Source organism: Zonotrichia leucophrys, chromosome 8 (genome assembly GCF_028769735.1).
Source record: "Zonotrichia leucophrys gambelii isolate GWCS_2022_RI chromosome 8, RI_Zleu_2.0, whole genome shotgun sequence".
In the NCBI taxonomy this organism is placed as follows: Eukaryota; Metazoa; Chordata; class Aves; order Passeriformes; family Passerellidae; genus Zonotrichia; species Zonotrichia leucophrys.
The window spans coordinates 16,967,133-16,990,599 of NC_088178.1; the positions used below are offsets into that span (position 1 = coordinate 16,967,133).

At 36.2% G+C, this 23,467-nt stretch overlaps 1 protein-coding gene across 9 annotated transcripts in view; it reads left to right on the forward strand.

Moving 5' to 3' along the window:
* The window catches only part of TTLL7 (tubulin tyrosine ligase like 7), a 65,134-nt gene that overhangs the window by 32,924 nt on the left and 8,743 nt on the right, over positions 1 to 23,467 (forward strand). For 6 of the 9 annotated variants that reach the window (XR_010441240.1, XM_064720112.1, XM_064720114.1 and 3 more), the window contains 11 exons: positions 3,275 to 3,369; positions 4,005 to 4,152; positions 4,236 to 4,309; positions 7,118 to 7,253; positions 8,058 to 8,144; positions 12,476 to 12,671; positions 13,376 to 13,656; positions 14,979 to 15,035; positions 16,581 to 16,715; positions 18,407 to 18,487; positions 22,238 to 22,398. Coding sequence is in view for 8 of the 9 variants with exons in the window: in XM_064720112.1 (XP_064576182.1) it covers positions 3,275 to 3,369; positions 4,005 to 4,152; positions 4,236 to 4,309; positions 7,118 to 7,253; positions 8,058 to 8,144; positions 12,476 to 12,671; positions 13,376 to 13,656; positions 14,979 to 15,035; positions 16,581 to 16,715; positions 18,407 to 18,487; positions 22,238 to 22,398 (1,451 nt within the window). In the remaining variant the exon portion in view is untranslated. The remainder of the gene's footprint in view (positions 1 to 3,274; positions 3,370 to 4,004; positions 4,153 to 4,235; positions 4,310 to 7,117; positions 7,254 to 8,057; positions 8,145 to 12,475; positions 12,672 to 13,375; positions 13,657 to 14,978; positions 15,036 to 16,580; positions 16,716 to 18,406; positions 18,488 to 22,237; positions 22,399 to 23,467) is intronic. The other 3 variants (XM_064720119.1, XM_064720120.1, XM_064720118.1) reach the window with 3 other exon arrangements.

Consider the following 23,467-nt stretch of genomic DNA (forward strand, 5'->3'; position numbering starts at 1 on the left):
GTACCTAGTAATTACTTTTTTTAAAAGCAAAAGTCCAAGAATTTCCTTTTCTGCTTTTGGTAATACACGTATCCTTCAGCTTGTTTTGCCAGACATTTACCAAAACTAACAGAAATTTCAAATTTTGAAACTTGCTAATTTTGCATACTTATTTACTGTTTTTTACCTTGCTTGTTCATGCTTTTTTGCAGCAATTCCAAGAGTGTGTAGATGTATGCACACTGTATGTATGCTGTGTGTAGTGTAGTAAAGGTCAAATCTGCAATGTATATACATAGACTATACATAATATATATAGTTGGTGTGTATATATATATATGCGCACATATATAGATAATTATTACTTTCTAAAACACTTGTGCTACTTCCACAGATTTCCACTCTTATCTCTTTTCACCATTTCCCTCTTGCCAAAACCCCCTTAGGGGAGTGAATCATTCTTTCTAACAGTGGTAACGAGTCCTAATCACAAGGCCCTGAATGTTCCCAGTGTTATGGGAAAATTGCCAAAATAGGATTAAGATGATTAGTTTCATGTTTCCATGCCTCATGTAGCTTTTCTGTTATAAAGATAGCTTAACAAACTATTAAAAGAAATAAATTGTGCAACTTTTATAATGTCTCTGCTTTCCTGAGCTGACTTTTGTTTATATTGCCTTGATGCATTGTAGCTCCCCTGCTCCTTGATGCTGCTGAACTTCCGGAACCTTCTACCGTAGCGAGGGTTGTGGGAAATGCAGGATTGCCATCTTGTGGCACCAAGTGTTTCTGGCAAGGGTCTGTGCAGCCTCCATCCTTTCTGAGTAGCAACAACGACCTAGACCTCCCTTCGATTCCCAGGAAATCCTGCTTTGCTTTTTGACCAAAATTTCCATGTTAGTTTATTTTATGAAAAAGAAAACCGTACAGTTGAACTTCTTGGATGGACTCCAGCCTTGTTTACCCTCATAATATTCAGCTAGGATCACACAGTTATGATCATAGGAGAAAAAGATAACTTGCATTTTAATAACTTCCTCGAGTGTAGGGTACCTAACTTCCTTTGTGATTTATGTGGGCAAGGCAAAGGAAACCTTACACACACATTCAGAAGTTTATTATTTAATCTCACTGAGCTAGCAAAATCTGTTCAAAACTTTATCAATCCAGTGAAATGAATGTGAACATCTTAAACCAATCTATTATTGCTAATTCCTAAAAATGAAGTAGTTAAAGTTCACATACACAAACTTTCTGGCATCTACTTGTTTCTCTTGTGTTATGCGTGCCCTGTTTGTACCCCTGGAGGTCCAAAGGCCACCATAGGGGTAGGAGAAGTCCACTTCTCCAAAAAAGAGATGGTTATACCAAGTTTTCAGTGTCTTATGTTCTTCACCAGGAAGAATACACTCTTGATGGTGAAGTTTTCTTCATCTTTGCTCTTAATTTCACTTTGGGTTATTTTTCTTTGTTTGCTGCCATGATCAACTTACTAGAGGTTCATTTACTGGCCAGCAATTCCACATTGTCTCCAAGTTTTACCACAAGTCTTTTACATCTCCTGGAATCATGCCATGTGCTTTCTTTGTTACCTCTAGACCCAGAATTATCTAGTTTATAAGACTGCGTTCCTGTAGTGAACACAGTTTAGCCACTGGCATCAGTATCTAGATTGTCAAGACCTTTGCAGTCATCATTTGCTTGTACTTTTGGGGTCCCTCATACAATCCTGTTTTTGACAACAATCTTCAAGATGTGCCTTGCTGATAAAATTACTGATGTAATATTAACACAGCCTAGTTGTGCATGTCCTGGTTCTCGGGTCACTGAACTCCAAATAACCATCTCCCAGCTGGCAGATGCCAGACAAAGGTTTGGTAAGCTGTTATTGTGAATAGCTATTGTGGCATATCACTAGTATGTTATCAAGATTACAATGCCACAGTTGTATAGATTAGTCAGCAACCTTATTTATCATCTTTGTGATATGATAGTGGATGAACAGGTCAGTCTAAAGAGGTTGATCAATCTTGTATAAATCTTTTCACTATTTCTGCTGAATTTTCAAGATTTTTCTTTCAACATCAGATCTCACTGCTCACTTTGCCAGTCTGTCTGCAAAAGCAGCAAAGGGGCTGACTCCCAAAGCTGAAGGTACCTGTCAATTATGGGCATAAGTGATGGGGCAGCTGGGACTCAGCAACAGGACACTGGGTGGCTCAGCAGCCACGATAGTTCTGTCCCACAACTGTAGAGGCTCTAAGATGTTCTGATATATTTAGAGTGCTAAAACAAAATAAACTGCTTTTGCCATCTACTTTGGACATGCTAACTGTCTCCCACTTCTGATTTGTATGGGGCACAAGGCATTATTTTTCACTTCTGAAGCTCTTTTTTATCTGTGCCTTCTGTAACCAGCACTGCTCATGCACTATCAAAGTGAGAATCCTGCTTGTCATTAGCACCCATTACCCAAGTATACATTTTTATACCACCCTGGAAAGAGTTCCTAGAATAAATCATTATTCCTCCTCAAATCTTCCTGAAAACTGAGGTTCTGCAGGGAGTCCAAAACTTGTCAGGGTTATATAGGATGTTAAGTGTATGACTTAGTCTCACTATGAGATTCCCAGTTGCATTTTCCTTGCTTCTCTATATTTATGGTACAGTTTTTAATCTCTAATCTTGTACTTTGCTTATAAGCTTTTTGTTGTGGAGACTGTTAATTATGTTATGTTTTCACACTCTGTACTGATTTAATAGCTTAGATCTCTATGTGTTGCTGTCAAGTGTATCTGAAAAGTTATTTAAATATGCTTAAAAATACCTTGGATTAGAGCCTCTTTCTGTCCTTGTACAGTTGTTATGTTTTGAAGTAGTATTTAAAGTTCCTTTCAGATTGGGAACTAGAAAAGAGTTTGACTCTTTCTGTGCCTGACCACCACAGCATGGCACATAATCTGTTATGATGTGTTTAACAGCACTTTGTGTGGTAAATTTTCTGGTGGCAGCAACCAAGAGTAGATTAGACTGGATTCACAGTGGCAGGACTTGAATGGTGTTCACTGGAAATGTCTGGATAACCTGGTGACTGAAAGGGTACATTTCCCAGCTCCCAGTGTCTGTCATACTCAGTACTCTATTTAAAAAATATACAAATGGAAAAGAACTTCTCAACATGCATTCTCTTAAACTCTGTTGTACTTGAAAGCCACTTCTACAAAGCCTGTTACAATAGGTGTGTTCCCAATGAACCTGAACATCCCTGAGTCTTCTGTGTCTCGTTTTTTTTCAGATTAATCGTGCCCCAAGCTTTGGAACGGATCAAAAAATAGACTATGTTGTAAAAAAAGGTGTTCTGCTAAATGCATTGAAGCTTCTCAACATACGGTACCTTGTCCTCTTTTCTTCAGTCTGGCTCTATTTCTGTTGCTTTGATTTTTTTTTTTTTAATTTAAATTGGACTTAGAGGAAATGAAAAACCTTTGTTCCCACCTTCACATTTTCAAAATGTAAATGTTTCCCTTGCTATCAGTTTGCCATAAAAATTAACCTAAATTTAATTTTTCTTCATGCATATGTGCTTGCAAAAAATGAATGGTAATAGTAATCTTTGTACTTCTTTATAAAAATTTTTCAAACACATCTTGAAGTTGGCATGTGCAGTCATGGGTACATGGCCATAAAGAAAATTTCCTTGAGTGATAGTGTCACATTCAATTGAAAGCCTACCTCTCTAGAGGAAAACTTTGTAGCTGAGATATGTTGAAAAAAAATCTAGAGCTCAGGAAAATAGATACAACCATGTTTGTATATTAAATTATAGCACAGAGCAAATACAGTATCCCTTAAAGTGTTAAAATTTTGTAGCCATGAATGTTTAATATTAAAAAAATCTTATTGAATGTTTCAATTCTGATTTTATATGATAAACACATGACTGACTGGATTATTTACTTGATATGAAAGTTCATCTCATTTTGGCTGCATTGAATTGACATTTCTTACTATAATCTGTGCTTCAGGACAAGTGATAAAAGGAAGAATTTAGCCCAACAGAAGGCTGAGGCTCAAAAAAGATTGTATGGTCAAGGGTCAGTGAAAAAACTGCTGCCAGGTTCCTCAGACTGGGAGAAGCAGCGCCACACACTGGAAAGGAGAAAACAAGAACTGGTAGGAAGGGGAAAAACATGCTGTTTCTTGCTCACGGTTTATAATCTCTTTTGTTTTAATTGTCTCACTTTCTTGATTTGTAGAAGGAAAGACTTGCACAAGTACGTAAACAGATTTCCAAAGAGGAGCATGAAAATAGACACATGGGGAATTACAGGTGAATGTTTTTGACTGTATTAGTAGGAAATATTCAGTATATTCTTTAGGAACAGTGGAAACAAGTATTTGTGGTAGATGATAATTTTCTGCCAAAAATGTGTAGGCATTTATAGAAAATACATACATATACATCAGGTATCTTTTTTCAGAAGGTTCTTTTCTTGATTCCTATTTTTTCCATGCACTTAGGAATTTATAAGGCATCGGTCACCCTATTGTTTGTGCAAGACATTTGCTTCAAAGAGATGATTGCTCACATTCAGTGCACATTCAGTCCATGACTGTTGTTATGGACCTGTTCTGTAATCACATATGATCATTCTTATCATGGTGGCAGGGGGTGCAGTGTGATATTCCCCTGTAAAAAGATCATATTTGAATTGCATCTCTGAGGCTTGCCAAAAATTCGGAATATGGGTGCTTCCATCATTTTGAATAGAGTGACATTTGAAATACTTTACTTTTATTTTTGCACTTGAATTTTGGATCTTGGCAGGCTGAAATGTAAGTACCTTCAGATTCCTTTGTAAAAGATGTTCAAAAGAGAGCTTTACATTGTCAGTTACAACGGGAAAACAAAAATTTTGTTTTGTGATGTTTTTATTATTATTTCTTGTTATGAGAAGTGAAAACATGGCCTAGGAGTATTTGGTGAAAGGGAGCAGAGTATGGCTAGCAATATATGATGGGAATATTTGTTCACTCTTTATAACATCCATCCAGAATGTGGGAGGTCTGAGTTCACATATTTTATTGTGAACTACTCAAAATACCTTTGTTGCTGTTCTTCATTGTGTGCCTTTTTTTGAGCAGATGTTCTATATTTCCCAGTAAAATTCTCATTTAAACAGATAGATGTTTCTGTGAAATTCACATTTTTGATGACTTAACATTTTGCTTAAAAAGAGTCTTTTTTTGTAACTTTTAATTACATATTTTCTTGATGTGTAGAGCTGAACTAATAGGTAAAAAAAACCCCTCTAGATGTATAATGAAGTGACGAAGTGGTTATTTTCATGCTACTAAAAGAAAGAAAAGCACTATGATGCTTTAACACATTTTTCTTTTTGCTAACTTAAATGTCTAGCTTATTAACTGATCACATTTTAAGTTGCTTATTCAGTTCTTGACTGAAAATCAGACACATGTTCTCTTTATTTAGCTTTTGGGTTAATGTAAATCAGTAAAACCACAAAACTTTCTTTTTCTCAGGAAAAACTAAAGTGTCACTTCATGAGGAATCTGCACTTTTAGAAAGGCAGAATAGCTTTGTGTTTTCTTACTACCATGTCTTTGAGAAAAGGCTGAAGGATCAGCAGACCATGAGAAGGAAAGAAATTTTGGCTAGAGAAGAAGAGGAATTTTATCTGAGAGTTATGCAGTATTTTCTCCATGTGATATTCATCTGTAGAGTAGGACTAGCTTGTGTCAGGCCTTGACATAGAATCACAGAAATTCTGGATGCTAGTATTGCTGATTAGATTAATATTGCACTCTGAATAAAAATCCAGAGAAATCTCAGTCAAACTCAGGAGGTTTGGATTTAATCTGTGGATATCAGCTCAGCAATTGGCTTAGTCCATGTCTGTGCAAGCACAGCAGGCTCCAGCAGGAGTCTTGGGGCAGCTGAAGTAGGAGCTGCACTTTCGAGCTCTTGTGGAATCATGAGGAATTGAAAAAGATGTACATGGCTTTGAAATGGCCTTTAGCTGCAGTTTATTTCCAAATACATTAAGAATATTACTCTTTCTTTAATGCAAACTGGAAGCATCTTCATTTGGTTCTACAACTGCCCTGAGACTAATGGTATCAAATCATCCTTTTTCTCCATTGAAACAAAATCCTCACCATAGATACCTTTTCAGGGAGAAAATGTCTAAAAAGGAAGAACAAGAAAAAAAAAAGAAGCTTGTAAAAAGTTCAGAAAAGACTCACAAATACAAAGAAGTCACAAAATGTCATGCACTGTATAAATGGTGTCCATGCCTTGCAAAGTGCAGGCAAAATTACCTTATGGGTTACTCCTTACAACACATTAAAAATTAGTCTTCCATCTTAGCCCTATTTCTGGCTGTGTTTCGGGTATTCATGACAGATGGATTGAAGTGGTTTTCTTCAAAGCCCATTGTTGCTTGATGAACATGAATAAATCACAAAGTCCTGCTTCTGATATTGTCATAATCTCCTTACCTGTAATTTTAGAGAGTAATGGCATAGCTGCTCTAATGGAAAATCAGTCACTGTTTATATCCATGTACCAGGTTTTTTTCTTTCTTTCTTATAGCACCTATTTCTTCCTGTTAATTTTTTGGAGGACTTAGCATTCAAGTGCACTACATACTCAATCTTTAATTCATATCCAGCCCATGGGATCAAAGCTATTGTTCAGATTTTCACTGTTTTGTGTCCTTTGATTGCTAATACAAATTGTTTTGTGTCCTTTTATTGCTAATACAAATTATCTTGTGGCTTTGAATTTGACATACAATATTTTGTTAATATTTCATGAATCATTCACACCTGTATGCATCACTCACACCCACTGAAATTTGTAAGCACTGCAAAACTGGGTTTTGGTGTACTTTTGGCATGACCTACATGGTATTTCTTTTGACTGGCTAATTGCTGGTTTAAACATGAACGTGTTCACTGAATTAAAAGTAGATTTAGACAGCAATGGTCAGAGATTATGTTGTATAATTTGATATTATATAATTATTATAGATGGGATACGTACATGTTAAAAAAAAGACTGTGTATTGTGATGAATACTTCAGCTTAAATTGTTCTCTTTTTCCTTTTTCAGGCGAATTTACCCTCCTGATGATAAGACATTACTTGAAAAGTATGAGAGTTTGCTAGCCACTGCTTTCCAGACGTTTCTTTCTGGAAGAGCAGCTTCTCTTCAGCGGGAAATGAATAACCCCTTAAAAAGAATGAAGGTACTGAAATACACCGAGTTCTGGCTTTAGGAGTTACTTTGAATTAATGACCTCATGGATTAGTTTCACTAAAATCATGTGTGATGGCTGCTAAATAGCATTTGATAATGTTCTATGATCTTATTATTATTCTTTGTGCAGCTTGTGGGCCAGATCCTTGAATCTGGATGAACGCAGTGGACCCAGGGTGGAGACAGGCTAGATGGCTTTAAGCTACTTTACCATATCCCTGATCCTCAGCCTTACCCCTGGCCAAACCAGAGGTTGGCAGAAACTGCTTTTGAGCTGGTAATTGCCTCCTTCTTCCTCCAGTAATGTTCCCAGCCTATTCATCCACTTGTATGGACTGGAACAAGAGGTACCCTAAAACCAGCTCCACTACTTAAAGGATTTAAGGCATCCAAAAATTTCACCTGATTTGCCTACTTATTTAGTCAGAGACAGTAGGAAAACAGCTCTATTAATAACCAGCTAACATGATGTAATTTGAAATCTGAGAAATAGTTTTGCCTCTTTGTATTTGTCATCATCCAGCAGTTTTACAGGAATCTTTGTTCAATCCTTCAGATTTTTTAAAAAATATATGTTAAGACTTGATTTTAACCCTCAATTTCATGTTGCTTGCAAGGAAAGATGCATGCATGAGAAGAAATATTTATATTTCCTCCTGTGGAGGAATTCACATTCCTATTTCAGGAATTAGTAATCAGAGTAATTTCAAATTTCTACCACTTGCTGCTTGAATTTTTGAAGGACAGGGTATGTCCTGCTTTGAATTAATAGTAATGAAATTCCCATTTCTAGGAGGAGGACATTTTGGATCTTCTGGAGCAGTGTGAAATAGATGATGAAAAACTAACAGGAAAATGCCCCAGGCAGCGAGGACCTAAGGTATTTGACTTCTAGATACTGATTTTTTATTTCACTCTATAGACAGGTTTTCTGAGTTAGCTGATCCAGCTGGAAGTTTTCTTCCTCTGACTGCAATTAACCTTTTTTTATTTTTTTTGTAAGTATAAATAGAGGTATGACTACCATTTGTCCAACTAAATCCCATTAAATTTTTAACGGGATATGCAATCCTTCTTTCCCTCTCTAAACCATTTGGAGGAATTGCCATGCATGGCAACAACTGTTGCACGAGAGATTGATTTCAGTGTGTGAAAGGATTTTTATACCAATAGTGGATCTCAAAAGAATGCCTTCATCTCTAATTAATTAGTGCCAAAATCAGGTTTTTGAGATCATGGGATAAAAGGCAGTATGGAAAGTCAAAGAATTAATTATAATTTTGATATATTTGGAGCTTGCTCCCTTGCTAAGAGGGTTGTACAACATATCTTGGAATGCATTTTGTATCCAAAATCTGCTTTTAATGTGAATGTATATTATTTTTAGCTTAATGCTTTCTGCTTGTGTGCATAGTTCATGTGAGTCCTTGCCTTAAATAAACTGCATATCTCTAAGCCAGTAAAGATAAATAGTTTGGGCTTGACTAGAATAAGTATGTTTTTTATATCCTGTAAACATTTTAGGTCAAGTCTGCTTAGAAGAGCCTACATCTCTGTTCTGAGCTTTGATGGATTTGTTTATGGATGCATGTAAATTTTTTTACAGTGTTTTATGTTTCTCATGACATAGTGTAAAAATCTGTGGATATCTGTATAAAATGAATGCTGACAATTGTTCTGAGCTTGAAGAGGTACTTTAAATATGTGCAAGAATCCAAAGAGCTGCATCTTATTACAGGCGTGCATTCTGGAAAGAGGATCTACATGCCCAATCTGGTATTAAGATAGATTTGCAGGGACCTCATTAAAATATGGGGATTTTGTGAGCTCGTGCTTTAACAGCAGTGGATTCATTTAAACAAGAGAAAAAACCTCAGTCCACCCTAGCAGTACTCTCAGTCCACATTCTTACAGAGATTCTTTGCTTTGAAATTTTGTTCTTTAACATGGGGTCAGTTATTCAAGTTCAACATCTCAGTCACATTTTCCCCTTTTCCCAGAACCCTGTGTTTTCCCAGCAACCCTAGAGAGCAGCTATCTGGTTGACTGAATTCACACTGACTTGTTCTATTCTACCTCTACACTCCTTGCTCACAAGGCTTTCCCAGGCTAGAGACTGTAACTTTTAATTAAACATTAATAGGGTACTAAGCCCATAAGCCCAAACTGAGAAACCTCTCTCAATTAGTTTTAAGATGAATTTTGATTAACTTATGAGTAAGACTTGGTCTTCTTTTATAGCAGGCAAATGGATGGTGTAGCTTATGGCTGCCTTAGTGGTACAATATTGTTTGCACTTAGGCGAGAGAGAAAAAATTGCTTATGACCAAAATTTCATTTTTTCCCCCTAAAACTGATGAAATCCAGCCAGAAAACAATGAAACTAGCTTATTCAGGGAGAGCGTTTATTTTCCTTGCACTGTACATACTTAATGCTATGCAGGATTCTTATTCCTGCATCTTTTTTTTTTGGCCCTGATACATTTCTCAGTCATTTAAACCTTGCCTACAGTGAAGCCATGTAAGCAGAGATTTCCCTGGTTGTATAATGTCCTGTGAGCTCCCTTTCAAATACAGATGACCATGCAGATGGTCCTGGTATCTTTTTCCAAAAGAGCATCACCTCTTCCCTGTGAGGGTTAAGGTGCATATGGCCAATCATATGCATGTAATTGGCCACCTCTTTGTAAAGAGCTTGCTATGAGATATGTAATGTCTAAATATATGTCTATACAGAAATTTGGTGAGTGAGGCAGGCAGTAGAAAGTACTATTGCCTGTCAATCTGTCAGGTAAGAGAATAATCCAGCTGTAAACCTCATCTTGTAACGATAAAATCCTACAAATAAAGAACTATTTCCACATACAGGATCTAATAGAAAAAAAACCCCAACAAAACAACCACAGGACTGGTACTTTTCATGTCATGTAATCCAACATGAAAGGTTCTTTGAGAAGGTCATGGAGTCTGTCCCCCCTTAAATTCAGTGGCAGCCCTGCTGACTGAAGGTACTCTTAGGTCAGATGCTCTGCCTTGGGTTGTACTCTTCCTTAAAAAAAAAACATCAGTCAGGACTCAGAAAACTACCAGGACAACTGGAATAGTTAGGAGAGAGAAGTGTGTGAAGTGTGTTCCTACTCATAGGAACATGAGTAGAACATATTTCCTCCACACATAGAAACATATAAACCTCTACATTTCCACATACATATCTCTGCATAGGAGAGGTTGAGGGCAGTGCACGTATAAATAAACACAAGCTTTTCATCTAACAATTATTCTGTATTTGCTAGGAATTTCTGCCTTATTTTTATTTGAACATGATTAGGAATTCAGTGTAGGAAAAAAGAAGTCAAGAAGTTCACAGAATGAAGGCATTTTTTCCTGCACTTAAAATATCACTGAATTTTGCATAGATGGAGAAGGGCATTCTGGAAACGTCCAGTTTATTTACAGCCTCTAGAGGGCTCCTGACACCTACACACTGTCAGGGTTACCTGTGTTTGCAGGGCAATGGACTAAGGAACTAAAATAACAGATGTTGTACAGGAAATGAGAAATTAATTTTAATTATTTTGGTATAAGATCAGATGAGTTTAGTCACAGAAAAATTGGGTTAGCATAAGGGTAAGATCAAGGTGATGAGCTAGGCAAGATGTGCTAGGCAATCAGATGTCTCCTGAGATCAGCTATTATTTGTTATTGAATCTCCAGATTCAGCTATTATTTGTTATTATTGTTTTTTGTAATTTCTTTGATCTTTCTTTTTATTTTTCTTTGTTAATTGATATTGTTTACTGTAGAATGTGTGAGGAAAATGTATATGATAAGTGGAATAAGATCTATCTTAAAGCCTCTGTGAGCTATGATTGAAAATGTTTGTTATACCTTGTGTAACTCCTCAGGAATGTCTGATCAATACGTCTACATTATACTCAGCATTTCATGATAAGAACAGCTATTTTTAATAAAGTGGTATGTGTTGAGGCACCTTACTTTTATCCCTTTGGCAGACAGATACATATCAATCTTGTATATATTCTTTGTGTAACAACAATTGTCAGGGCCCTCCTATATGCAATATTCTTCTCTAACTTCTCCTTATCTGGTCTAGCAGCTTGGGATGGCATAAACATGCTATTAGTGACAGAAATCCCTTCCCTTCCTTGTCTGGAATAGAAGTTTAGGTAGCATCTATTTAGTTAAAAGTGTATCTTGCAGGAACAGGAGGTTTTGGGGCTTTTTCCTGTTACTCTTATAATAAATTTAGGTGCATTAAATTATGCTAAGATGTCTGAAAAATTTAAATTCTTCCTGGGAGTTCTTTTTCACTTTGACTCAAAATATGTCCAAAAATTATGATATTAATTATTTTTAAATCTGATGTTTAATTGGAATCCATTCTGTAGATGAAGCTATCAGCATAGCTTCTTATAGCTGAGAGTGACTGGAAAGAAAGTGTGTAGGAAAAAAAGGTGACCACATAAGCCTACATAGGAGAACAGATGTAATGGAAGATAGAGCATTTTTTGTGTCTCACTGATGGTAGATGGAAGATGAAAAGTTTTCAATTGTAGTTTCTGTTCTTGGATCAGTTTCTCTGTCTCCACCTTTTTGGTTTTGTCTTGCAGTATCCTTAGTAATAACACAGGATTAAAATTAGCTAATGGCACTGAGTCCCATGTGCATATGAGGCACCAAGAAACCCCAGCATGGCTTGCTATAAATTCTTTGGTTTCTGCTCTCTGTGGGATGTAGATTAATCACTTTCTCTTTGAAAGTAAAACAGTTCCCTGATGTGTTTTTCTACTTCTGTTGATCACTGTTATGCTATAGTTTCAGTTGTTGCAAATATCAGTGAGGAACCTGAACTGATTGTAAATAGTATTCTGAGTAAATTGATTTATGATTTCAAACCATAATTTGATATGTCTGGTAGTGCAATTCATACTTCAAATAATTCCCCCCCCCACTATATTAGGCTGCTCTTCATGTGACAAAGATTAGAATTACAGTGGAATGAATTTAATGAAATATTTAAGCAATTATTCTAAAATTTAGGACAAAGTTCCAACTAATTTGGGAGGATTTATAGCTGTGCAAATACTGCCTGAACCTGCCTGAATCAGGGATCTAGTGTGATAGCTGGTTGTTTCTTTGGGATTCAATTAAATTTCTTGGTTTTTTTTTTTGTTTTTTTTTTTTTTTTAGCCCTTGTGTTCAATGCCAGAAAGTGCACATTCCTTAAGGAAACATAAGAACCACAGCAGTGACAGTAGCTGTGATAGTGACAGCAGTGTGTCAGACTCGGGAGAAGAAACTGAAAAGGAAGATCACAATGAAAAAAAAGAGAAAAAAGTTTCATATGATGTTGAAGAAAATAAATACAAATCTTTGGAACGATCAGGTAAGTTAAATAATCACTTTTCCAAGGAAGTCTGGCATTGATGATGATTTGTATTAAATTCCTCAGTCTTTTAGAATGTGTCAGCTTTGTATCTCAGGGTTTAACTCTGGTTTGCTTTAGTTTCTTTAAGATGTTTTCTAAATTAATAGATATATACCATGTTATTGTTTGTTTTAGTGATGTATTGTTTCAAAGAATTTTATAATGTAGTTGCACATGTATAAGGGTGCTTCGAAAATTTTATTTTTCATAGCAGCATTTATTTAGCTGAAAACTGAATTAAAAAATGGTGTAACTATGCCTTAACAAATGAGAGATACTGAATCTTCAAATATGAGATCCATTGTGCAAATTTTCTCTCCTGTTTCCATATCGTTATGGTCAGGAAACCATACAGAGAAGTCACATATATTTTGACCTAAAGATCACATGCCCTCTCTCATAAATCTCGTGTGTGTTATAGTGGATTGGAGTCTGGTTAAAGCTGAATATGAGGAAGAAATAAATGTTCCTATGAATATGTAAATTCTGTATTGTTAGGGGATCTGACACGACTGACTTCTACATAGGTAGCTGTTAGTCAACACACATTGTAGTACAACATCTGTGCACACACTGATCATATGTGTTGTTAGTTACAAAGACTGAAAAATGGGTGTTAAAAAATAATAAATAATAACATCAATCATTTGATCTGTCTGCAGGTAGAATGAACTGCAAACCTTCAAATAAAAATGTAAAGTCTCCATCATATTCGTCCCCCACATCATCCACAGGTCCAATCCGGCGTTCTGTGAGCTGCCCTCGCTCCATATCAGTCCTCTCTATGCAGTCCCAGGGAGCGGAGCCGCGCCCCTTCTCAGCCAAAGCAGCTCTCCAAATGCAGCGAACAGCCTCTGTGAACAGGTCCCACTCCTTGAGTCGTAGCCCATCTTCAGCCAGATTCTCTCAGACAGCCACCTCGGGAACTATGAACTCTTCAGGGGTGAGTTAACACAGTGGTTGCATTCAAAATGTGTTCCATTCTTTCTAAAACTCAATAAATACACTAGTAATTTTTGCAACATCAGAAAATTTGAGGTACTGTTGTCAAGATTGTTTTGACAGACACTTGAGCATACAAGATCTCTAGACCTGTGTGTGAAATGGGATGAGTGCCAGCTGTGATGTCTCAGTGTTTGTGGTGCAGCAATACAGATGTTACATTTTGTAGAAATAGGTTTCTTAAGAGAATGGGAAACCCTCACTTTCTGAATGGGAAACCTTCACTCCTAAACAGCCTTTTGAAGATAGAAAGGATCATTACTTCTCTTAAAAATTTTCTGTGATTTGTCTGGGGGCTCCTGGTTCTGAAGTAAGGCTGTACCTACCTTCAAAATCCTTACAGTAACAAAAATACATCCAGATTTCAAACCCAGTGTATAGTCCAAGGGTAAATACATTGTGCCAGAATAAAACATTAGGAAGGTTTTGTATGGCTGTCCATTGTAGAAGATGGTGAGATTAATTTTCAACCTATTAGAGCTGTTTTGCATATGCTATACCTCTGCAGTAGAGCTCTACTTCCAAAGTGAACAGCTGAAAATTTATACAGGGCTTGTGGTCTTCGGGATTTGCCACTGCAGTAGCTGACTCAGAAGCCATTCTCTTTTTTAAAAAAGAAGATAAACTAGCTTTCATTTGCACCCTCTCCTTGAGACAGACAAGCAACTGGCCCAAATAATTAACAGATAAGATTAAACACTTCTAATTGTTTAGAATTTTTGTGGTTTGTTATACTTTTCACAATATACTTCTGGACCATGTATATTTTTTTCGTTTTGTTAGCAGATTGCTATCCTCTTTGGTATCTCTTCACAGCCCAGGCATTTTTTCTTTTGTGTTGGGGTGATGGAGCCCATATTCACTTATCCCTAGGCAGTGTTTGCAGGGATCAATCCCCAGCCTCACTCAGGATTGCACTGCCTGCTGGTACCAGAGCATTTCCATTCATGCTTTGATGCCTGACCTATATATTTCATCACCCAAATAATTTGTGTGGAGCTGGGGCAAAACAAATTGGCACTTTTAACCCGTATTTGCTGCCTCTCTGCATTGTGGTGAGCTTTGATTGTGAGCAATCCTTTTGTAATGCTAATTAACTTGCTTCATAGTATTTACTATCTCTAATTATCATTTTTATCTGGTAGAATGCTCATTGTCTGTTTTGCCTGTGAGGCTTTGTCTAAATGATGAAAAAGGGTCCTTTTAAAATTGTGTGCTGACATCTTGTGAAATACTCTTTAACATGGTTTTCCATCTTTAAAGTCAGCTAATAGAATTGGAAAGACATTAAGATTGTGTCTTCACAACAACGTGTTAAAGGTATGTTTTATTGCATTAGCTATCTCAAGTTTAAAAAGTACCCTTTTATCATCACCATGTACCCTGAGAGTTTAATGAGACAGTGCTAATATGGATTTTTCTATTCACATTAACTTTATATCAAATACAAATTACTGAAAGATTAAAAGCAGTCTTTTACCATCCGATGTTAAAAATGGCCTACTCGCTTAAATTAACATTAGTTAGAAAGCATACTCTCTTTTTCATTGAGAAAGCTCCACCACAGAAATGATCTTGATCTTGATGTCTAGAACAATTACTTTGGGTGATAGAGCTTAGGTCATGCTTCCTAAAAATGATGTGAATAAAATTACTTACAGAATGGATAAGAATTACTTATAATTTAGCACTATATTCTGAATGAAACTCTGTTCATAATTATTTTTGCAACTAAGAATAATATATTATATATTACTGCTAGAATAACATTAAAATTGATAATCTGTGACTTACTAAGAAGAAATCATTTGTGCATGATAAAGTGTTAGTTTATCTGTTCTTTGGGCAAGAAAAGAGCAGTACACTGCCATTTTTGGAGTCTGCTGAGATCCAAATGTTCTAAATGCAGGGAAACAAAATTTAAAATAAATCATTTACAGTTGGGAATTACAGACATATTCTTATAGGAGTTAAAAGCATAAGTGGATTTAAAATTATTTGCTATCTTATTATTTCAGCCATATTAACATGTATCAAATACCAGAGTATTTTTTTTGTGCTTGAAAATATTTATCACTCACTTAATTAAAGATATCCTTAAGTATTGTAGTTGTTACAGAATACAAAGATTAGAAGTGCCTAAAAATTTTGAATTTCACTCTTGAAAAATGTTAAAATTAGATTGACTTGGTCTTGCAAATGAGAAAAAGCAAAAGTATGTGAAAGTACAGAAAGAGGATCAGAAACACTTCTAACTAGTGTGTCATGTTTTTAAGTAGACCCCCAAATCCTCCAGAGATGGTCTTCTGCCAACCCTGCAGGGGTTCAGATCAGTATTGGTTTAAAAACCATTGATACTTTAAACAAAACTCTGGACAACTGGAGGCCCTGTCAGACCCCTTACTGACTAAAGCAGGAGAAAAGTGGCCTTTTTAATGCTCCCTGAAATGTTGGCCCTGTGGTATATTGCCTGTTTATGTTAAATTGTTGAAGTGACGCATTGAAAGGATGCTTTTTATGACTAATATTTTTTATTATGTTGAATTTAAATTCAAAGTCTATTATCTCAATTTCAAATTTATACTTTAAATTGTGGCACCATAAATATGGAATATATGTTTGTTTATTCTGTTTCAAACAAACGAACATTTTAACTGTTTTTCTTGGATTTCTTGACAACTCTCAGTAATGGTGATGCATTAATGTATGTGATGTATATTAGTTCTGTATTAGATAATATGTCTATGCACTTTATTAATATATTTTACGTCACTCTAGAATTTTTTTTTTGTCAAGCAAACATCTTTGTAATGTGATTTAATGGCACGCTTAAAATCTTTTCCTCTGCTTTGTGCTGGCTTTTAGAGTGAGTCTTTGCTGCAACAGAAAACAAAAGAGCAAGAAGTTGCTTTGACAAAAGAGACTCTTCTCCGTATCAATGACTTGAAAGTAAGGTTCCCAGGAAAAACAAATGAAGAATCTGAATTAATTATAGAAGATGTAAGTATCTATAAATAAGAAAGAAGAACAGGCTAGACATTGTTTAGGCTTCTGAAATGAAGGAAAGTAAAAAGCTCAATCTATGATTCATTAGCTCCTGTGGCCTTAAAACTTCCAGAACTCAGGATAACTCAAAAGAATTTGAAAGCTTGGAGCTTTCTGACCTTAAAAGCACAGCACTGAAAACATTCCTGTGTCCTTATAAAATATGTGAGAAATAATCAGGAGGGTTAGGAAAATTCAGTTTTTCATTGTAGAGAGAGTTCAAACTTTTAAGTAAGCTAAGAAGAATGTTACAATTCATATTTCATCTGATATTGTTAAAACAGACCCTGACCTGTTTAACTTGCTCTCAAGCAGGCGTACTAGAGAACTCAGAACAGTATGCTGCAGGCAGAATGGAGGTTTGGGGGTCATAAAGAACACCAGTCTCATGTGCTTTTTTGGCTCTTGTAGTCTACCAAATTCACCTTTCTCACATCTAATGTTGTCCTGAGCCTTGTAGTTTAGTATTGAAGACATGTGAAACAATGCCAAAAAAAAGGTCAATTAAATCCCAATACTTGATATATAAGCAGAAATTGCATGGTGTCTAAATAGTTTGTAAATATTTAATGCAAAGAAGCTAACAGAATGGAAAAGAAAAAAATAAAGATGGATGTTTTCTTGTCATTTTAGAAGGAAAATGAAAGAATTCAAACACCTGTGCTCTGATGTAGTGAGCACTGTCCTTGATCTGTTAAAATTAATCTGATTTATTATCTGGCCAGAAAGGACCTGAACTCTGTGAGCTTCCAGAATGCTGATTATGTTTCTAGCAATCTCTGCTGCTACACTGGAGTGGGAAGGAATTCTTCTGTAGTGATGGTTGATTTGGTGCTGGTGGAAGACAGTACTCACCACCAGCAGGCTGGGTTTCCCAGCAGCAGGGCTGGAACCCTCCATGAGAGGCTGTCCCCGAAGCCCCAGTGCGCGGTTCTGCGCGAGCTGGCCGCGAGTGCGCATCTGGCGCTGCCTCCTCGCACAGCGCCAGCCTGGGGAGCCCCATGCCTTCCTGGGGCACAGCTCTTGTAACGTTCATCTGGCCATAACCAACTCCTGATGGGAAAGAGTTCATCACGGAGGAAAACGAGTGCTGGCGAGACAGAACTTGTTGAAGGTCTGGAGTAGAGTAGGAAGAAAACAAAACGAGAATAACAATGTATGTTTGCAGCTTGAGCTATTTTGGTAGCACTTATATTTTGTGAGAGGAGAGTGTTGAAGTTCATATGATTATTTATCATATATGATTTCCAGGTATGTCCAATGTCCCATTTGCAGCAAAACCCCTCACTATTTAAATATATCAGCAGTTATGCATTCTTGAACATACTACTCTCAAAAAATCTGGGCTGAGTCAGTCAAGACAACTTTCTAACTGCTTTGTAGTGTATGATTGTCAGAATCAGGTAGAAAAGAGGGTGGTATTAAACTGAAGCATCACACAGATCTTTGCAAATTTTGCCCCACATAATTTTGAAAATATTTTGCTATTTCTTGTAGAGAAAATTTCTCTACAAGAAATAGCAAAATATTCTCAGGAGTCTTTAAGATGCTCACATTTTTAAGGGTTAGGAGTGATTGTGATTGAAAGACCAGCTTTCAGTTGTTTTCATGCGTATTTTTTATCTTGTGTTTTACAATGACCACAGATTATGGACAATTGGAAGTATCATAAAACAAAAGTCTCATCCTATTGGTTGGTAAAACTGGATTCAGCAAAACAACGAAAAGTAAGTGACATATTTCATTTTCAGAAGGTCATCTAAAGTAGGTGCATAGCAGTGCTTCTACTGGTGTTTTGCAGCGGCTGGGAGGGACTTGAGATGCTAAAATGTAGACTATTGGTACTAACATAGATATGCATTAATTCAATTAAAGGACATTATGCTCCATATTTGGAGAAGCATGATTGCTCTGGATTATAATTTAAAAATCAATTTCTCAAAAAATTAGTCTTCTAAAAAAAATGCAAACAATGATTAGTGCTTACATACCTAAGTTCTAGCTAATGTTCTTAGAAGGGTATTCACTTGGCAGATTTGATTGATAAAGGCTACACCAGTCAGCAGTTTCAGACCAGGCATATTAAAACTCCATTAGAGGTAGTGATACTCACTTGGCTGTTGGAGTATTTGACCGACAGTATTAGAAGAGATCATGCTGAATAAAAAATGGACCTACCAAGCAAAGAATTTTCTCCTTTAAGCGTTATTTCAGAAAGCCTCCCATAGAGGGTGGTTCTGCCCTTTATTTGACTGGCAGTCATGTTAAACCAAGGGCACATGTACAAAGTCAGGATGACAGAGATTGATGTGCCAGGTTGTTACCTGCAAAAACTGCACAATCAGAAATGTGGACTTTTTGCTCTTCTTGTGAGGACATCTTTTACAACTTTAGGAGACTTATAATTCCTGAAGCACTAGTGAGCCCTTCATCTTTGCTTGCACTGGAAATGATTTGCCTTTTTTTAAAACTGCTTTTAACCTCAATCCCTTCAAGCAATCAGATAGTTATTCTTAGAAGGGTAGTTTATAAAAACGGATTAACTTTGACAATGACATTGCAGCTGAGGACTGCCAAATGTCTTTTGTTGATTTGAAAGAAGTATGTTTTATATTCCAATGAGGTGGGTGAAGGAGAAATGAGCAAGGTGGAGAATATTTATGCAAGTAAGAAATCTGTCTCAAAGGTACCTTTTGCAACTTTGTGAAATACAACACAGAATCTCAGTCCCCTTCCCTCTTACTTACTGGGAAATTCTAACACACAAGAAGAAAATACCTGGGCAATGTACTAGATTGCACAATGTTCATACCTGACAGCTGTATTTGCTTAACAATTATTCAACATCATATAGAAAAATTAAACTTACACTTATAATCTTGTGTGTAATGTTCTGGCATTACAGCATGGATATAGGAGGCATTCAGAAGTTGAGAGTAAACCAATTAAATCAATTCATGTTAAAAAAAATTAACTTCTACTCTAAGACTTTCAATAAAAAGAGATTTTGGTATGGGAGGAGTTATGACTGCTTGATGTTGCATCACTTTACATAATTTCTTTAAAAGTGTTTTGATGCTTACCAGAGGGTTTTGAATACACCCTTTCATAACATCTTGTTCTGTTATACCTAGAAAATTTGTTTTGTTAAAGTAAATGATGTAAATTAAAGAGAAAAATGAAGGCAAGTTAGGGAAATTAATTTAGAAAAATGAAGATATAGGTTTCATGAAGTTCCAGCCCTTGTGCAATGCCTTGTCTCTTTTCTTAAATGGATGATTTTTTTTGCCATGTTTGCACATTAGGGACAATTAACCAGCACATTTCCTGCATTGGCATATTGGCAATATCAGCACAGTAAAAACAGGAGAAAGATTTTTTTTTCCAGAGTACTTGGCAGTCTGTGGCTTGCTCTAAGATGTTCAGTTCTTAGTTTTCTTCAACTCCAGGTACTACAGTAAAAGGAAAAGCTCTACATTGGCATCATTGTTTTTAGCTTATGTCTTTTGAACTAGTGAGGGAGTCTATACAGGGTGGTATTGTTCTTTTTCACAGAAGGAGATACTATTGTCAGTGTAAATCTGCAAAGAAATGCAGGGCCGATTCTTATGTGCTTTAGGGACTGAGTTGTTTCAGATGTGTGTTTGACCACAGACACCAGCCATGTGTGTGGGAATGCCTTGGACAGGTGAGACACAAGGAAAAGGGCTTGGGAAGCATGAAGGCTGATGCTGCTAAGGAAGTGTCTGAAAGTCTGAGCCTGTCCCACAGGCATGGGACAGTCCAAAACCTGGGCTTAGCTCCTGCTATCACAAAAAAAGATCAGCACCCTTAGATTTTAATATCTTACTCCTTCTATCTCACTCTTTGGGAGGAGTAGGCCATGGGTGTGGGTTTTAGTGCATTAGATACCTGCATTCATAATGATTCCCAACAGAGAGGACAGTATTGTATTTACTTTGGGCTATTATGTACATGGAATTTCTGCAAGACCTGTGCATGCAGACTAATCTCAGGTCTTCAAAAAGAGTTTAAATAACATGGAAAAAACCATATTTCATCAAGGCTGTCATTATTAGGTATCTATAGATTTTCTGCCCATTAGGCATACTAAACAGCTTCCTTGTGCTATTGCATTTTGTATATTTAAGCTTTATTTCCTTCATTGTCAGACAATTTATAAACAACAATTTTTTATGTAGAATCTAAAAATTGCAATTCCACAGCATTCTTCCATAATTTACTGTTCTACTAAATCTCTTTCACCTTTTGAGAACCATGATTCACTACATGAATCGGTTTGTCTTACATACCTGAAAGTTTCCAGGGAAAGCATTGTACTTTCTAATTTATAAAATCTTACACAAATTAGCAAATATCCCCATCTGTTTACTACCCACTTGAGGGTGATTGCTTTTTTGGTAGATGCTGTTATGCCAAAAAGGCAGAGAGGGTGTTTCCTTTAAGGAAATTTCATGGATTTAACTGGCTTTTTTTGTTGATAGTTTACATGCACTGTAGGCTTTTTTATAGGACAGATTTTACACTGTTCAGAGTGTCAATATGTGGTCTAAATACTACTTTGGTCACAAAAATATTCCCAGACTTATTGATAGTATCTAAATAGACAGAATCCAAGACACTCTGGAGTCTGATACACTCCAGGGATTATGAAGGGAACATAGACGACTCGGTTAAGAGAATATCCAGATATTTAAAAGCAGGCACAATAAATCCCACCTTCCTTCCATGCCCCAGTTCAGTGGGATGTGCAAAGGTGTATCCAGGACTCTAGTAAGTTGGATGTGCAGCTGTCTAGCACTATACTGAATGCAGCTCAGCCTTTATGCTCTTGAATTTAAATGTAGTCCAAATGTAATAAATCCATGGTGTGCTGATAAATGTTTCTATTTTAAATATCTTGCTGATTATTTTCTTACTGATGTCACCACTGTCTCTTGCCAGGTACACTAAGATGGTTTGATATAGGGCAACACTGAGCTTAAACAGACATTAAATCAAAGGCAGTTTGTAATTTTCCAGGACATTTTAGTTCTTTATAAAATAGATTTTACAAGGGAGTGGGAAAAGAAGACATACAGTGCTTGGGTTAATTAAGTTGCTTCTAGTCTTAAATTGACACAATTAAAGACTAGATTTTGTTTCTTTTTACCCTTTCTGTCATTTAAACGAGCTAGTATTATTGAACAGACTGAAAAAACAGAAATAAACTTTTCAGTAATAAAATTAAAATACTTTGATTTGGCTTTGCAAAATGTTACTAACAGAAAGAACACATAATAATAAAAAAGTTAGCTGATGGCTGCACAGAAATGAACCCCAGACCTCTGTAGAAATGTACAGGTATGCAGTCATATGTACAGGGATAACTGTCCGTATGCATGCTGGGCATCAGCCATCAGCTGGGTTTTGGTTTTGCAAAATGTCTTTGATTTACTTGGAATGCTCTTTCCTAGGTTTTGGATATAGTCAGGACAAGTGTCCGTGCAGTTCTACAGCACGTCTGGAAAGCTCCGGACATTGAAAATCTCCATCTGTACCGTCTTTTTAACCGGCTGTTTAATCGCTTGCTTTGGAGCCACGGCCAAGGCCTATGGAACTGTTTCTGTAATTCAGGGTAAGCCAATTTTTCTTTTCTTCTTCTTCATAACTTCACAATTACAATCAATGCTGACAAATTTTATTGCTCATTTTCACTCACAAGAATGATGTCATACACTGAACTTGTTTGAAAAGCACCTTAAGATATATAGTAGAATTAAATCTAGCAATCAAGGCCAACCTTTTCAGAAATGGAATCTAACATTTAGTAATGTATTTACAAATGTAATAATCTAAGGAAAAAATATAATATTCAAAGTATTTTAGCCCTTAAGTCAACTCTTTTGCTGGATGGTGCGTGATTTTTAAGCCAGACCATTGTGTCAAACATGGACTTGCCATCAACAGAAATGAAATTATCTATTTGTGCTCCAGATCATTAGGAGAGTTCAGTCACAAGTGCAGCTGACATCTCATGCCAGATGCAATGTCACTTCTGTGGTTTACTAATAAACAGTATAAACTTCTGTGCTTGATTACATTCTTTGTTTCCCATACTGGTAGAAAGTTAAGTATATGCAGAATATTGAACGTCCATGTAAGCAGGTGTTTTTGGTTTGGGTAGCAAATACAAGTTTTTTACAGGGAAGAAAAGATCTGGACATATAAACAAGTTCAATAACCTCTACTTCAGAATCTAAATTCCTGAAATCAAAGGCATTGGTAGAAATATAGATTTGGGGGATCATATCAAGGGTATTAACCAATTGCTCCCACACACCAATTTATTCATAAAATAAGAATACAAAATTTTAAATATGAAATATATTGCACACAAAAAAGAACATTTTCTCTGTTATTATATAAAATGTATAAAGAATGAAGGGGGGCATTTGTTAGCTTGCATAAGTTGTTCTAAGAGATGTATTGAAAATGAACTACAACAATTAATATGCTGTCGGATATTGTACGGACAAAGGAATCAACAATGTTCACACATAGTCATTTATTGTATGTGGAGAACTCACACATTACCCTTGTTAATTGTTTCCCAAGAAAACTGATCACAAGAAGAAGAGGGATCTGAGGGATCCAAAAGATCCACAGGTCTTTTATCATTATCTCATTACTGAACGCTTGTTGTG